A 16,835-nucleotide genomic window follows, 5' to 3' on the forward strand; every position below is an offset into this window, starting at 1 on the left:
CTTCATAATCTCAACCACATTATTAAAAAATAAAAAACCAGTTGGAAAAATGGAGAAAGAGCTGCCAATTCTTCTGAGAGCTTTCTTGACTAAGGACACATTTCCATTCCTCCAAACTCACCCTTTTCCAGTAGGTGGGGCAGTCTCTCCTTTAGTTTTTAGAGAAGGTTTGTGTGGGGATGGTGTTGGCGATGGAGAAGGGGAAGATGAAAAAGACCGAGACCTGGGAAGTAAATAATATCGAATGACTGTCAGGAACAAAGTATAAATATATACAATTAAATAGCACAACTGTATTAAAATAGTTACCATGCTACATGCCTTGCAGAATGTAAGATCATATGAGGGGTTAACATTTTGCTGAAGCATTTAGGCTAGACTTAAGGAAGTATACTAATTATTATTAGTAGTAGTTAGAATTCCATGAATCTTCTCTCACACTGTACTTTAGTTTCAGCTTTTTCTCTTTAATATTTCCTAAATTTATAGTGGAAGAAATGTAAAGAATATAATGAAGATTAAAAACTGGTTAATAATATTTAATGAAATGCAAATACTGAGCTTTTTGGAAGCAGTTAATAGAAATAGTTGGGTCAAGATGAGGATCCTGTGCTTTTGGAGTTTAAAATTTATTCATAATCTGGAGAGGGAATCTGGGAAAAAATATAACACAAACACCTAAAAGCATTTACTATCAGTAGTGGAATGAATATGGAAAGAGTGAAGAGATATATACAGAACAGAAGAGTGAAGTTAATAAAAGTGGAAGGTCCTATGGCAGAGTCATGATTTGATTAAAATTACTATCTCTTTCAGATTGAGTTTAGAGATCTCCTGAATTCTTCCCTTCCTCTGACCCCTTTGTTTGGGTCCTTGTCTCTTTCTAGTCTAATTTACTGCAATAATATTCTAAGTGGTCTTTGATGCCGCCAGTCCTCTTCTTCATTCCATTTCTCACAGCACTGGCCCAAGAAAATTTAAAGTGTTGTTCTGATGTCACTCCTCAAAAAGATTCAATAGTACTAAACTGTTTACTAAAAAAAAAGATAAACTCGTCCTTTTAAGAATGGGCACCATTTAGCTACAACCTCTCTTCCCAGTCTTATCCATAATACCCATGTACATATTCTCTATATTCTAGACCAGGGAACCTTTTATTCTGCCAAGGGCCATTTGGATATTTATAACATCATTTGTGGGTCATACAAAATTGCCAACTTAAAAATTAGTTCACTAAATTTGGTCAAACCTTTAACTAAGCCCTCAAAAGCTTCTAGATTTCCTGAATTTCCAGTCTTGCCTACAGTTGCCTTGGCAGTGCCAGACCAAATGATTTCATAAGCCGTACATGGCTCACGGGGCCAGACATTCCCTGCTCCTGTTCTAGACCTTTTGGATTCCTCTGAGTCCTGGCTTCAATGCACAGCTGATCAGCAATTTTGAGTTCAAGAAGAGCTTCAAGTTCATCTTAGTTGAAGCCTGTCATTTCACAGATTAGTAATAGAAGCTCACAGAAGGAAATAATTTGCCCCAAATCTCAAAGGTCTTAAGCGACAGAACAGGGATTTGTACTCAGGTCATCAGATTTCAAATCAGTACTTTCTGCCATAGCCCCACACTGCTTCCTGATTTCTTCCAAACTCATCTTGTCTCTCCTCTTTTTTCAAGGCTCAAGTCCAGTTCCTACCTTTTCAATGACCATCTACTCCCTGGGACAATGTGATCTCTCCTTCATACTCAAATCACTCTCCACCACAATTATTTGTGTATGTGATCTGTCCCCAAGATAGAGACAGGAATATATGGTTCAATGGGAAAACCACTGGTTTTTAAGAGTTCAAAGGCTCAAGTTCAAATCCCATCATTGCCACTTACCCCCCACCCCACTCTCCCAGTTCACTTCCCATCTTTAGGCCAGTTTCCTTCTCTGTAAATAAGGGGTTTGAAGCAGATGACTTCTATGGTTCTTATACTTGTATATCTACTGCTGTGTGTACTCCTAAATAACTATTTGCTGAATAAATGAATAGGAAGTTAGTTTTGTATCAGATTTGGAAGGATACAAATGGCTAAGAAGAAATACAATCCAAGTCAAGAGAATGACTTGTGTCATGGTTCAGCTCTGGGAATAAGTTAAGTTTTCTGTGGGAGCCCATCTGGCTAAAGTGCAAAACGTTGGATTAATGAAGGGGGTAGGAGTTTGGGGTATCATCACAGGCTAAGATGAAGAACTTGGATTTCTTGATATATAAAACAAGGAACAGGATGATAGGCAGGACTCACCCAGTTTGTTACCCACATTTTACAGAAGAGGAAACAGACCTCTCTAGAGAAGAAGAGGTCACAAAGGTAGTAAGGGGTAAAGATTTGAATGCAAGTCCTATCATCCCAAATTCATCGCATTTCCCACCATGCTGTAATGGTTTGTTGATAAAAAAAAAAGGTACATGAGAAAAACAATGTTAAAAGATTATTTTAGCATGTGGAGAGAGTGGAAAACAGGGAAACACCTGGAAAACTAGCAATTTCAAGAAAATGACAAACTCTGAAAAGATAAGGTTCAAGTGTTAGTGGATTATTCATCTAAAAATATCCTAGACACAAATGGGGATGTCAAAATAAAGAATGAGTGGTTAAGGTTGAAGATATACTGAAGATATGAGTATTATTCAACAGTCATTTCCTAGATGGTGAGCTACACAAGCAAGTGAGTACTAAAGAAGATATTAAAACAAAACATTCATTACAGGTGATTTATACAGGACTCATGTTATCAATGAAGCAAATGTCTAATGTGCTTAAAATATTTTTCTCCTATTAAAAATCGTCATGCAAAAATTTCAACATTTTTTGTTAACACTGGGAGTCAAATATAAAGGAATATTATGAAGTAATTATTACTATACAGTCATTTTGACCAATACAGTTTTTAAAAAGCACTGTACCAAAAAAAGCATTCAAGAAACTTAATGTTCCAGATATATAGCATTCTATTCACAGAGCACTAGTGTGTAACAGAAAATATTTATAAAATGATTCAAAAGGGTACAGATTTAATTTTTTCTCTTACATGATGGGAAAACCCAAATGGGAGTGAATTAGAATATATTATTATAGTTCAATATAAAAGCATTACTTTTGTCTTTCTTCCAAACCTGTAAGGACTTGTTTTGTAATCACTTGCCTATGTGCAATACATACTCTTTCAAAGAAATCCATTATTATCGTTTTCAAAAGTGACAAATGAAAGAGAAATGGGAAAGAAGGAAGGAAGAAGCATGCATCATTCTTGAAACTTTCTCTTTGACAGTCAAGGTTAGAGCAGGGTCTTTTTTGTTGTTACTCATCAATTATCTGGGAAACAACTAGCAGCATTTTTCTTCAAAGGCAAATAATTTTGTGTAATTTCTAAGAATTATCTTTACATCATGGGACTTATTAAGCTTACAAACAAAATCAGTTCTGACACAGAGGTTTGAGTAGATGTATTTGAGTGTAATTAAAATTGGATTCAAGAGCTGGGATAAAGCTTCCAAATTATATACTTCTTACTTTGTCATCCTACAAAATGTATTCTGGCTGAACTCATCAAGGAAAGGAAAGCCCCTCTATTCCTACGGCTTAAACTTCACCTGCACATAATTATCTCCAAAAGTATTATCTATTATTATCACCAATGGTATTATTTTCTTTCCAATTTCTCTGTCGGGTCTTCAAGGTCTACTATTAAATTTAATTTTTCAAGCAAAACATCTTCAGCATACAGCCTGCTTGTTTCTATCACTCTTTTCATGTGCATAGCCTACTCTTCATCACTCCACTACAGACTTTTCTATTATTCCTAATTTCCTTTCCTGAGGAAGTATTCCTTGGATTAAAGTATTTCCTGTGCTAACTTTAATTTCATTACTCTTTCACTTATGTATCTTTATGTACTGTGTCTATACTCATCTTTTATATTCACTTGTATGACATTTTGGTAAATGCCTGTATTTTCATCAGTGGGCAGAGCCACTCAAAGTATACTAGGTTCTCCTAACTCCATAAATTAATGGTAAACAAAGTTACTTTTATTAAAGCTAGTGACTTTCTTGAACCAATTTTTTCTTTTCTTTTCTTTTTTAGGTTTTTTTTGCAAGGCAAATGGGGTTAAGTGGCTTGCCCAAGGCCACACTGCTAGGTAATTATTAAGTGTCTGAGACCGGATTTGAACCCAGGTACTCCTGCCTCCAGGGCCGGTGGCTTTATCCACTGCCACCTAGCCGCCCCCAATTTTTTTTTTCTAAAGTAGGAAGACAGAGGGGCACTTGCTATGTTTATCTAGAAGAGTGGTTGGGAGAATAAAATGAGAATACTGTACAAGTACATACAAATGATAAAATACTATGTAGATGCAACAAATTATTCTAACATGCCAGGTGACTTGGAAAAAGTCTTTTTGAGTCTTTTCCAACATACAAATGTTATATGAATCTCACTTTGAGATCCATGAGAATACAGGCCAAATTTTCTAATTCTTGTACCCATTTGCTTATTCAATAGTACATAGAAGAGTATTCAGCTCATAGCAGGCATTAACAAGTGTAACAGCTCTGTTAAACTTTAATTAGATAAATCATTTCTGTGTGTAAAGTTATATAATATAGTTATAATCCTTACTTTAGTAAGGAAATCTGCTAGAATTTTCTTATTCCACAATCGCCATAGGAATCATCTATCAATCAGAACTGAGGTGGTTAAAGGCTTTATTACATTAATAATGTCCAGTGATAAAGCTTTCCAAAGACACAATGGGGAAAAAAGGGGAAAAAGTATCTTCCCTTCAAAAGCTAATGGCAGGGGTGGCTAGGTGGCACAGCGGATAAAGCACCGGCCCTGGAATCAGGAGTACCTGGGTTCAAATCCGGTCTCAGACACTTAATAATTACCTAGTTGTGTGGCCTTGGGCAAGTCACTTAACCCCATTTGCCTTGCAAAAAAAAAGCTAATGGCAAACTGTTTCATACATGTTTACTTAATGGGCTTTAGCTGAGAGAACATTGTGTTTAGTAAGTATAAGGGTGAGGCAACAGTATTTCTGGTAGGTTTCCTAGATCATGGAATCCTAAAGAACTGGATCTAGTTCCCAGTCTAGAATATAACCTAAAAAAGGCTGTTTTGCAGAAGCTGCCTATGTGTGTCGCTCAGAGATTAGAAGAAAAAGGGTGGGGGTTTGTAGTCAGAAGACTAATGGTTCAATTTGACTCTAACACTTGCTGCTGTGTAATCTCAGATAAATTACTTAAATTTACCAGGTCTCAGATGCCTCACCTATAAATGAAGGAGTTGGACTAAACGACCTCTAAGTTACTTTTTTTTAAGGTTTTTGCAAGGCAAATGGGGTTAAATGGCTTACCCAAGGTCACAGGGCTAGGTAATTATTAAGTGTCTGAGAACGGATTTGAACCCAGGTACTCCTGACTCCAGGGCCGGTGCTTTATCCACTGCGCCACCTAGCCACCTCTCTAAGTTACTTTCTAACTTTAAATCAATGATCCTAGATGCCTATCATCATCATCTACAAACCTGGACAGACTGGGATTTGTTTAAATAAAGCAGAAAAGGAGAGTTGTACTGAATCTAGAAACACAAGTAGTTTATGTTAGCAAAATGTGAGATAGCATCAGATTCTTTGGGGGATACTGTAAAAGATAGGCCTAGGAATGAGAATGTAGAAGGATGAAGTGGGGCTAAGACTGAAAGGATTTATAAAGCGTTGAGGTAGTTTGTAAAGGTAAAAAATTAGGAGAAGTACAAAGGAGAAAGGAGAGAAGTAGAGAAGCTTTAAAATTTGATGGCTATAAGTTCCATTTAAATTTCATTCAATTCTGACTTTCAAGCAAATGAAAACAAAGGACTAAGTAAAATTCTTAACAGAATCTAACAATTTTGAAAACATAAAAACCAACAGTTCCAAAGGAGGGAGCTATTTAAACTTTTTCTAACCTTTAGCAACAATGGATTACATTTTGATAGTTAGAGAAGCCCCAAATTGAAACTTGTCCATTTACTGCATGGCCCCTTATTTTTTTTGATGGGCTTAACTCAATTCCATACTTAGCATACTAAGAAAAATTATTTTGAGTCTGGTATTTCTAGAGTAACAGCTTATGTTTTCATTTCCATTTCATTTATCAACACTTACAACAATCACATTCTATTCCATTTGGTTTCAGGGCATATTAATAAGTTTTAAAACATAGCATTCAACATTTTATAATTATCACAAATCATTTCAAAGCAATCATACATTTAGCAGAAAAATATAGCCTACCTACCTGAGACAAGGAGACAGAGACCCTCCATGGAGAGCAAACTACCTTGACCGGAATTTAGGAACTATTAAAGAGGTACCCTGGTTGACTGCCTCTGTTGTGAGGGTACATGGGGAAAGAGTCCCCCAAACTGTAAGTAACCAAGGCCCCAACTGAAAACTGTATAAAAACAAAGTCGTTCAACACAAAGTCCATAGATTGCCTTTGACCCGCTTCCATCTCTTTTTTTCCAGAAGAGCAGGGAGGCAGTAACGCTGGAGAGCACTGGCCAAAGAAAGTATACCTGGATCTGCTGCCTGAGAATGAGCTGTGTCTAGAAGACCGACTAGAATAGGAGCTGTAGGATGAAGACCTGGACCGGGATCGTGAGGAGCCAGAACCAGAGTATGATGATGAACGAGAAGATGACCTGATAAAAGAAGGGGAGGAAAAGGCATTCTATCAACTTAAGAATATTTGGTTATTTAACTTTATATTAACTTTCAGTTTTGAACAGTATATTTTTATGGACCCTTTCTTCCACACTTAGAGAGATTTTTATGGATGCAATTCAGCCAAATCCATTTTTTACAATTTTTTTTATTTTTCTGGCACTGTTCTCTCATTTATCTCACCCTCCCCAATCCCCAGCCCAAACAAAAATCTAGACTCAAAATTTCCAATACTTTCTATGAGAAAGCTTTTAACATTACCATTCTGCAACACACTGAATTTCCACCAGCTGTCAAAGACTGGCCTTAAAGTTATAGGAGACCCACTGGTTTTTGGTAGCTTTGCAAGAGAGGTTCTATGTAGCTAGAACTTTCATTTTATTCCACAAAACTACCTCAGATCTTTGTACCTTTTTTGCTTTTGGAAGTTAATTCTCACCTTTTATGTCCTATTTTCACTGGGAAACAACTTCATGTAAGTTTCACTTACAACAATAAACTGGTCCAAAATGGAAACATTACTGCTGTTAATAACAATAAACCAAAATATCTAAAGAAGATAATTTAGGAATAACAATGCTTTTTTCTCAAAGTGCTCTTTTTTACCTGGAGGAATTAGATGCAGATGCTGATGAAGCAGATGTTTTCCGACGCCTCCGAGCTCGACTTGGAGAAACTGATACGCCAAGTTTCTTCTTAGGGGACTTAGATCGACGCCAAGGATCCTTCCATTCATCTGCTCTTTTCACCTGTGGGCCAGCTGATGTGGTTTCCTTCTTTGGTGGCTCAGGCTGCCGGCTGAAAACATGCATATGTATCAATTTTGATAAAGAACAGAGTTCTTGTGGTAGCATATGAGACTGATGTTTCAAAGCTACAAGGGTAATCTATCTCATCTTCTACTCAATTTATCACTTAACTTTTTAGTCAAAGAACAATTTGTAAATAAGAGGCAAAGATATTTAGAAGAAAATAGGCACTTCTTGGAGGAAAATTATCTTTTAAAAGGGTGATTCATTCATTTCGTTGAACAAAGTAGTACAAAATTTCCTTACCTCTCCTAACCCAATGCAATAAAGTCTGTCTATAAACTAAAAATCCAGTTTTACAAATTTTAAAATACAGATATGACCTTAAAGAGATAAGTTTTACTGCTTCAATAAATAATAAATAACTTAGGTTAAACATAAAAAAAGATAGTTTGAAAAAATTAGTGAGAAAGCAACTAGGAAACTTAACGGTCCATAAGGAATCATGAAGACAAAAAGTAGTAAGAATGAAAAGAAGATATTCAAAAAGTTCCTAAAGGTAAACTAATTCATATGACCAATGTTGACTTGTATGTTATAATGAACTTAGCAGACAATGATTTTTCAAATGGACAATAATGAAAAATAATTTGATGAAAGCAAATCTCATATGTGAGAAGACCATGAGTACTCTGTTTCTTGTGGTATGAACTCTTAGGGACTAAACTGATCTCCAAATGAATGTCCTGACAAACAGGACTAGCTGGTTAAAAATATTTCTACAATTAAATATGCATAGTATTTGAGGAAGGGTAAATGCCTAGAAAATCTGACAGAGCTAGGTAGTACCACAGTTTGGGATTTTGGAAAGTTAGTGGTTACAGATCCCTTAGAGAAAAAGTTTTAAGATAATCATTTATGAAATATTTTATCAGATGAAGTGAGTCAGTGGGACAAAGGATCGTTAACAAAAAAATGAATATTAGTGTTTCTTTTTTGCCTTTGGGACATTCTTTTGTTAAAAGCAATTATGGGATTTGATCAATTCCTGCCATGACCATGTACTTTGCATTATGAGGACATAAAACTTTAGGTATAACATTTAAATTAACCTGAGAACACAATCAAGACTTAAAATTCAGATCTGAGATGAAGAATGCCATCTATATCCAAAGAAAGAATTGGAGAGTTTAAACAAAAACCAAAGACTATTTCCTTTTAAAAAAGGTATCTCATGTAATTTTGCTCTCTTATATTTTATCTTTTCCTTAAGGATATGATTTCTCTCTCAATACATTCAATTTGGATCAATGTATAGCATGTAAACAATGTAAAAACAATACAGACTGCCTTCTGTGGGGGGAGGGAAGTGAAATTGGGGGAAAAATTGTAAAATTCAAAAAACAATGAAAAAAAAAGTAAAGTCCTTGAAATAAAAAAGACTTATCTCAGCTAAAGTCTCTGAACTATTTAACCATATCCTATTGTATTAATGTAATAAAGGAAAGAAATGAAAAACCAGACAATTTTATTCAGAGATAGGCCATTTAAAAATAGTTCTTTCATCTTTTTACTTTTGGGATTGTTATCTTAGCCTAAACATTTAAACACTAAATTTGTGTTTCATAATGAGGATTTGCCTTAAGGGAATATTCCAGTACTAAATATAACAAAGGGAGGGGGGAGAAATGGGCATCAGACAGGGTAGGGAGCTCTTTGCTCTACCTGTGATTGGTCCTAAATTTTAAAACTATTTGGTGACAGGAAGGAAGGCAAAAAAAAAAAAAAAGTTTTGGTCTGTCTCCAGGATCACAGTCAAATTCCAAAGAGACTATTTTAGATTGTAGACAGACTGGTTAATCCACGTTGCCTACAATTCTTTACAGAGTTCCAGTAAGAATTTCCCATCTACTCTATAGATAAAAACCATTTGGAATCCAAATGAATTGGCTATTTCAATAGTAACAGTGTAGAGCCAAGAAACTATTTGTACACAGTCTTCTTTTCACATAGTTACCTTACAGGAAATTCTGGATATTTTCCAGGCACTTACCAACATGAGGGAACTCTGCAAGCAAGGAGGTACTGGACTTCCTATTAGCAGAGCTAGTCTAATAATGTCCTTATTTTCAAGAGCTGACTACTTCAAGCAAGAAGCAAACAGGCTATCATTCAAGAATTCATTTCATAGGGTATCTTGCCAACCTCAATCTAATGATAATCCTTTTAAAAATTAACTCAAAAAACTTCAAAAATATTCTCAGATCTAGATATCAAATGTTTGAAATAATATCAATTTTAGTGGCAGATCATATTTTTTGAGCAATGAACAACTATCTTGTTGACAATGTCTTATTTATCTTGTCCGTATTCCATTTCCTAGTAGATGCATTATCTGCAATCAACACTTAATATAGGCACAAAATAAATGATAATTCTATTAGATTTTATTGGCTTTGTTCTTTTCTTACATTTGGATAGCATACAGGATTATTTTTTATTCATTTAAAGAGTTTTATTATGGGAATACCACTGAATTAAGGCTATTCTACCATTTATCCTACTTTATGGAAAAATGTACTTGACAAATGAGTCAACCACTACCCATGAAATAATTCTTAACTTGAATGAATGAATAAATGTAAAAGCATTAATTAAGGGCTTTGCTTATGCCTAACAATGTGCTAAGCACTTGGGATATAAATAAAAAAAGAGACCCATGTGGTTCAAGGAGCTCAAACTCCAATTAGAGAAGATAACATACTATAAAAGACTTCAGAAGCAAGGCAGATGGAAAGGTCAACAAGTGCTAAGAGTGCTGGGACAGAGCAGAAGGCAAGGTTCAGGGATTTTTTAGGACACAGAATCAGGACATATAGTAAAGTCCAGTGATCTTCTATCTTACTGAAAGGCTTGCAGCTGGTGATCCAAAACTCATCCAAGGGATATGAAGAGGCATGTGTGCCATGTTTCTCTTCCTTTTGGCTAGGGTGAGTTCTGAGTAGGGGTTCCCGTCATGAGAAAGGAAGGTATGGGGGAAAAACTTTTATGGGGGGGGAAATCTGGACAATGAGGATTTGAAGAAATAGGATGGGTAAAGGAGGGGATTGCAGAGTATTGTGTGTTAAGATCTATTGATGTGAGGAAATCCAGGAACCATTGGTTTGGGAAACATGACTGAGGCTATTTAGGTGGAAGCAAAAGAGAGAAAAAACACCTAGACAGACTGCCTAGAAAAAAAAAGTAAATAGATGAGAAAAAATTGGGGAAAGACAAATTCATGACATAATAGAGATAGAGGCTTTTAATTATGCAGAAATCTGTTCAACTTCTCTCTTCCAAAGGCAGATAGTTAATAGCAATTTGAATTGCCTCAGCAATGATTTCATCCTTTAAAAGGCAGAGACATAAACAAGGTAAAACTATATTTTGGGTCTGATTCTCACTAATAGGGAGAAACTGATGACTGGGGTGGAAATGATAGAAACTTCAGGGAGAAATGTTCATTCCATTCTAGACTTTTAAGAAACTGGGCATGAGTCCAAGATTTTAGGAAAGTAGATTTCAAATGGTCCCAGATGAAAGGTAGGCTCCTGTGGTCTAAAATGCTTTAGAGAAGTCAGCCTAGGAATAATGGGAGATGCTCAAGAATAAATTTTCAAAGAACAAAGATAAATAATTCCATTAAGGAGGAAAAAAAGTTTTGTTTGGTGAAACTAGTGTAAATGCATGGAACTAATCAACTAATTAATATTAAAAAAAAAGAAAAGTTGGAAGCAATGCCAGGTAACAAGTTGGCTTGGTCCTTTAAAAATAATGCTGGGGGGCGGGGGGCGGCAGTTAGGTGGTGCAGTGGATAGAGCACCAGCCCTAGAGTCAGGAGGACCTGAGTTTAAATTGGACTTCAGACACTTAATAATTACCTAGCTGTGTGGCCTTGGGCAAACCACTTAACCAAAATGTCCTGCAAAAAACAAAAAACTAAAAAAAAATGTCAGGAGTGTTTAAGTTCAAGAGTGAGCTAAGTATAAATTTTTTTAAAAAGTGTTTTGTTTCTTTTTAGCCATATTGGGAGAAGAGGAGGATCAAAGAAGGGATAGGATCTTTGCTTAGGATGGATGAGATAACTAATAAAAGTAGAGCTATGATGAGAAAGATCATTTAGAATCACAATTAGAATTACAAAACAAATTGATAGGCGAGTAAGAGATCAGAAGGGCATGTACTTAGCTTACTTTGATGATTTCAAGTCACCTGACCCAGGTGAATTACATTCTTGGGTCTGGTGAAAGAATTGGCAAATAAGTGATCCTAGCTCAGAACTCTGTTATCTGAAAGATCCTGGAAAACAGAAGAACCACAAAACTGGAGAAGAGCAAATGCTGGTCCCAATTTCTAATAAAGTAAAGTGAATAGAATCAGAATCTGCAAACTGTGGACCAGTGAGCTTGATTTTGACTCCTGGAAAAATTCATGTTAGCTGAAAATAAAATATTAAAAAAACCCAGATCACATATGTAATTTTCTTTTTTTTGACGTGATAACTAAACTGGTATATATCTCATGCTATTATTCTGGAGAATATGGAGAACCATGTATTCAACAATAATATAATAAATTAAATACTGAAATGGTTGAATGACTGGACCAAGAGTGGTTGTTAATCATAATGTCAACATATATAACAGTAGATGGTCTTAAGCATACCTCCCAAGGATCTGTGCTTGATCCAGTGCTGCCTAACATTTCAATGTCTTGACAAAAGGCATATCAGTTTGTGTATCAAACTTACAGATATAACACTGGTTTGGGATAACTAATGCAATGGATAAAAGGATCTTGACAGGTTAGAGATGGTAGACTGAATCTTATAAGATGAAGTTCAACAGGGATATATACTGTGCTTGGAAATAAAAAAAAAATCAACTTTACAAGTTTAAGATAGGGAAGACACAGACAGAAGATATTCTAAAAGGATCTGGTTTTAGTGAACTCCAATTGCATTAGCAGTGAGATATGATAGTCAAGAACTAATATGACAGATTGCATTAAAAGGGATGACTTCAAGAACAGGGAGGTGATTATCTCACTGGATTTTACCCTGGCTAAGATCACATCTGGAGTATGTTGTCTGATCCCACTAGTCATTCAACTATCAACAAGCATTTATTTAAAAGACTTTGCCTAGAACTGTGCCAGGGATACAAAGAAAGGCAAAAAGATAGTTCTGGACCTCAAAGAGTTCACATTCTAATAGAGTTGACACCATGCCACCCCCCCCAACTGTACAGACAAGATTTACACAATGTAAATGAGAGGAGCTAGCAAAGGTTTTAGTCCTAGTTTTGATACTAATCCTAGGCAATATAAGTTGAGAAAGACACTGATAAATTGGAGAATGTCCAGACAGAGATCATGGTGATGAAGGGCCTTGGATCCTGAGACATGAGACTCAACTGAGGGAGCCGGGCATGGTTAGCCTGCAGAAATGACTCAAGAAGGACATCCTAATTATTTTCAGGTATCTGAAGGACTATCATACTGGAGAAAAAGACTAGATTTGTTCTGTTTGACCCAAAAATATAAGTTGCAAAGAGGTAAATTTAGTCTTGGAAATCAGAAAGACTTCCTAACAAATAAAACAACACTCAAAGTGTAATGGGATACCTTAAGACACAGTAAGTTTCTATACTTTCTATCTCTCCAAGCCCATTTCCAATCATTCTAGCAAGTGAAATTTAATTTGTTTGCTGCCTCCCTCCCACTCCATTTTTAATTCCTAATTATTTATTTTCTCTTCAGTTCTTTTTGCATAGTCTAGTCCTTTTACCTGGAATACTATCTCTCTTATAAACCAATCTGACCCTCATTCTGTTTCAAAATCTGGCTCTAAAACCACATTTTTTTAGCAAGTTTTCCATGAGTATTTTATATATTATCTTAGTTGCTATATATTTAATTTGATAATTATACTGTTTGCACCTTTTGCTAATTCCTCAAAGGCAGATGTGATGCTTTTTAACTTCATTCATGCTTCTCAGAACATTGAGTAAATTTCTACATGCATTAGATGTTCAAATTGTTAACACACAAGATTCATGAAATTGCTACAAGAAAATTTAAAAATATCATTAATTCAAAATGAATTTAATATCTGAACACATATCAAAAGTTTCATTAAACCAGAAGGGTCAAAATCTTAAATTTGTAAGTTACTTCTAAAAGTTATAGTGACACTTTATTTTTTGTAGAAATAAAAAAAAAAGAAAACAATATAGAAGCCCATTACCGTGTTGTAAGAAATGATGACTATCATAAATAGAAAAGTATGGAAAAATTATAAGAACTGATGCAAAGTAGATTAAACAAAACCAGGGAAACAAAACAAAAAAAAACAAAACAGACAGAATTACAAAGTAACTAAACCTGAATGCCATAAAATTATAATCACTAAACTTTTCCTCCAAGAAAAGATATGAGAAGGTACCTTCCTCTCTTTTCAGCAGAGGTAAAGGAGTATGGGCATGCAACATTACAGATAATGTCATACTTTTTAATATTTTGGTTAGTTTTGCTCAACTGTTTTATTTTCTATTTTTTAATACTTTAATTATAAAGGAAAGAGATGAGATATATTGAGAATTGCAAGTGATATAAAAACAAAAGATAGCAAAAAAATCCTATTTTAATTATTTTTCTTTGTAAAAACACTTGAAAGGGCAAGCAACTGAATGAAGAATTTAGTCCTTAGATTCAACTTTTATTCTGTCAAAATATAAGAAATCTTTTCTCACTTTTGGGAAAGACAACCAACTCAACATGGGCAATGATACAAACCCAAATCAAAACTAGGAAAATATATAAAAATACTAAAACCCTTTACAACACTGGAATGATTATTTTGATAAGTTTAGCAATGAGATCAGTGTGAACTAAGAAGAGTTGGTCTCCCATACAGAAAGGCCTGAGCTGGAATCCTAACTCTGAGAGATACTGTATGACTGTTGCCAAGTCACTCATTCTCTTAGTAACCCCAAGTAACTAAATGTCTAAGACTAAGTCTTAGTTGGATCTATAATAAAGAAGTTTGACATAGTCTGAGGACAAAAAAAAGTCTATAACTACTAAATCTTATTATTAGACAATCATTTATGGTAATAAATAAAAACGACCCAGTAAGGCATGAAAAAGTGATTTATATAAGTGGAAGGGGAACCCATAACAATGAAATAACAGATCTTTTAAAATTATTAGCATTAAATAAGGTCTATTCTATAGCCTAACCACTGAACTTTCTGAAAACATGGACAAGCAAGCGAGGAGCTAAGTGATGATGAATTATTTACAGAAAATGGGAAATTCTAGGCTAAATTTGCATAACTACTTCTAAGAATCATGTTGGGAAGAACTGTACACAATGTATGATGCCACTCACTATAGTATGACTAGGTAGCAATATGTCTCCCAATCTAACATTCTTTTATTCAAACTTCTGGTCCAATGGGTGAAAACTCCTATTTGCTACAAATTCAAAGGATAAATGTATCTAGGGAGCAGAATAAAACTTGAAAAAAAAACACCACTCTACCCCAATCTTTTGTTGTTGTCACATATTTCCCAGAAGTGTAAAGCAGACAGGAGTGTGTGTGTGTGTTGGGAACTTAGACATACCTATCTGAACAGTTGCCAAGTTTGAGGGCAGAAAAAAGTGAAAGAAATTGAAAAAATCAAGAATTTATAAAAAAGAATCAGAAAGAAAATCAGATGCACATAAATTTACCCTCTGACATTTTTATATTAAAAATATTTTCTGGTATGGTATTTTCATTCCAATGAGCATTTCTGGAAAACACCAAGGAGGATAACATTACATACTTACTGAACACTCTCAAATCCCTTGGTGTACAAACAGAATTCAATCTGACTGCCACAATTCTACTTGAAGAGGCAATCTTCCTATAACTGTCAGATGAATGCTTCCCGTGAAAAATGTCTCACACAGACTCAAGAGTTGGAAAGGGGCCTCTGAAGCCACTTAATCCAGCTGACACTCAAACAAAAATCAACATGGAGTCAATCAGAATTTTCTTGAAGAGGGAGACGGATCCCAATGTCTCCAGAGGTAGCCTATTGGAATAGTTCTAGGAATAAGGCTAGGGCCTAAAACTGAGACAACTACCAGTGTAGGGCAGCATCTTTTTTTTTTCAGCTCGGCTTAGAAATCTGCCTACATACTAAATATTGAAATATTAAATGTCAGTATTCATAATATACATCAGATGTAATATCTGAACCCAAGTCTTCCTGGCTTCAAGGTTAATTCTGTAACCACTATACTTTCACAGTAGACAATTGCAATGGTTATTTCCCTTTTCCTTAGGCCAAGCCTACATTTATCTTATTCCAACTTCTACCTATTTCTCCAAGTTCTGTCCTTTGAGTATTCTATAGCCATCATGTCTCTCCTAAGACTTTTCCGGCTAACAATCCCTGTTTTTTAAAATTTTTTTTAGTTTTTTCAAGGCAATGGGGTTAAAGTGGCTTGCCCAAGGCCACATAGTTAGGTAATTATTAAGTGTCTGAGGCTGGATTGGAACTCAGGTACTCCTGACTCCAGGGCCCTGGTGCTCTATCCACTGAGCCACCTAGCTTTCCCAGAATCCCTATTTCTGAACCTAATCTTTGTATTTTGTGATCTCAAGATTTTTTTCACTCTCCCAGTTAGCCTTCTCTGAACTCCAAAACTGACTTTAATCTACAGTGTCTGTGATAAGTAGATAATTATCAATAAATACTTGAATTAAGAGATGAAAAAAACAGTGATATACTTTTTAAAATGGATGTGCACAAATCTACAGATATGACAATTTGTACTCTACATAATTCTAAGGCTGGCCAGACTTTGCTGAACTGATAATTTAATAGTGACAAAAGAGGCTCCTAAACTAGAGCAATGCATTTATAAAAGGGGAAAATGATAATTCAATATTATATAACTTTCAGCTTAATTTATATTAAAAACTGCAACCAAGTTTAACTATGAATTGGAGATACAATGAGAAATTTAAATGGAATAAATTCTAGCAAACATTAATGATTTTTGCTTCTGGCTAAAAAATGTTTGTGGCAAGGGAATTATTTTCTGTTACTTCACAAATATCAAAAATATTGTTTTTGCCTTTTGCATATTAAAATTGTCTCCAAGTTCTTAAATCAATTCTACATAGCTGAATAATTCCTAGAATTCAGTGGGAACAATAATCAAGATAAAGGAATACATTTACAGGGAGAATTACAGCAGTACAGGTAGAAATGTGAATCTATTCACTAGTTTAATTCAA

The 16,835-nt window shown here is 35.0% G+C and overlaps 1 protein-coding gene across 9 annotated transcripts in view; it reads right to left on the minus strand.

The window, feature by feature from the left end:
- Positions 1–16,835, minus strand: part of ZC3H18 (zinc finger CCCH-type containing 18) — an 82,873-nt gene that overhangs the window by 22,370 nt on the left and 43,668 nt on the right. For all 9 annotated transcript variants that reach the window (XM_074201332.1, XM_074201326.1, XM_074201306.1 and 6 more), the window contains 3 exons: positions 7,352–7,543; positions 6,598–6,723; positions 122–223 (listed from right to left, as the gene is read on the minus strand). In XM_074201332.1, coding sequence (XP_074057433.1) covers positions 122–223; positions 6,598–6,723; positions 7,352–7,543 — 420 coding nt within the window. The remainder of the gene's footprint in view (positions 1–121; positions 224–6,597; positions 6,724–7,351; positions 7,544–16,835) is intronic.

This window comes from Macrotis lagotis, chromosome 1, assembly GCF_037893015.1.
Source record: "Macrotis lagotis isolate mMagLag1 chromosome 1, bilby.v1.9.chrom.fasta, whole genome shotgun sequence".
In the NCBI taxonomy this organism is placed as follows: Eukaryota; Metazoa; Chordata; class Mammalia; order Peramelemorphia; family Peramelidae; genus Macrotis; species Macrotis lagotis.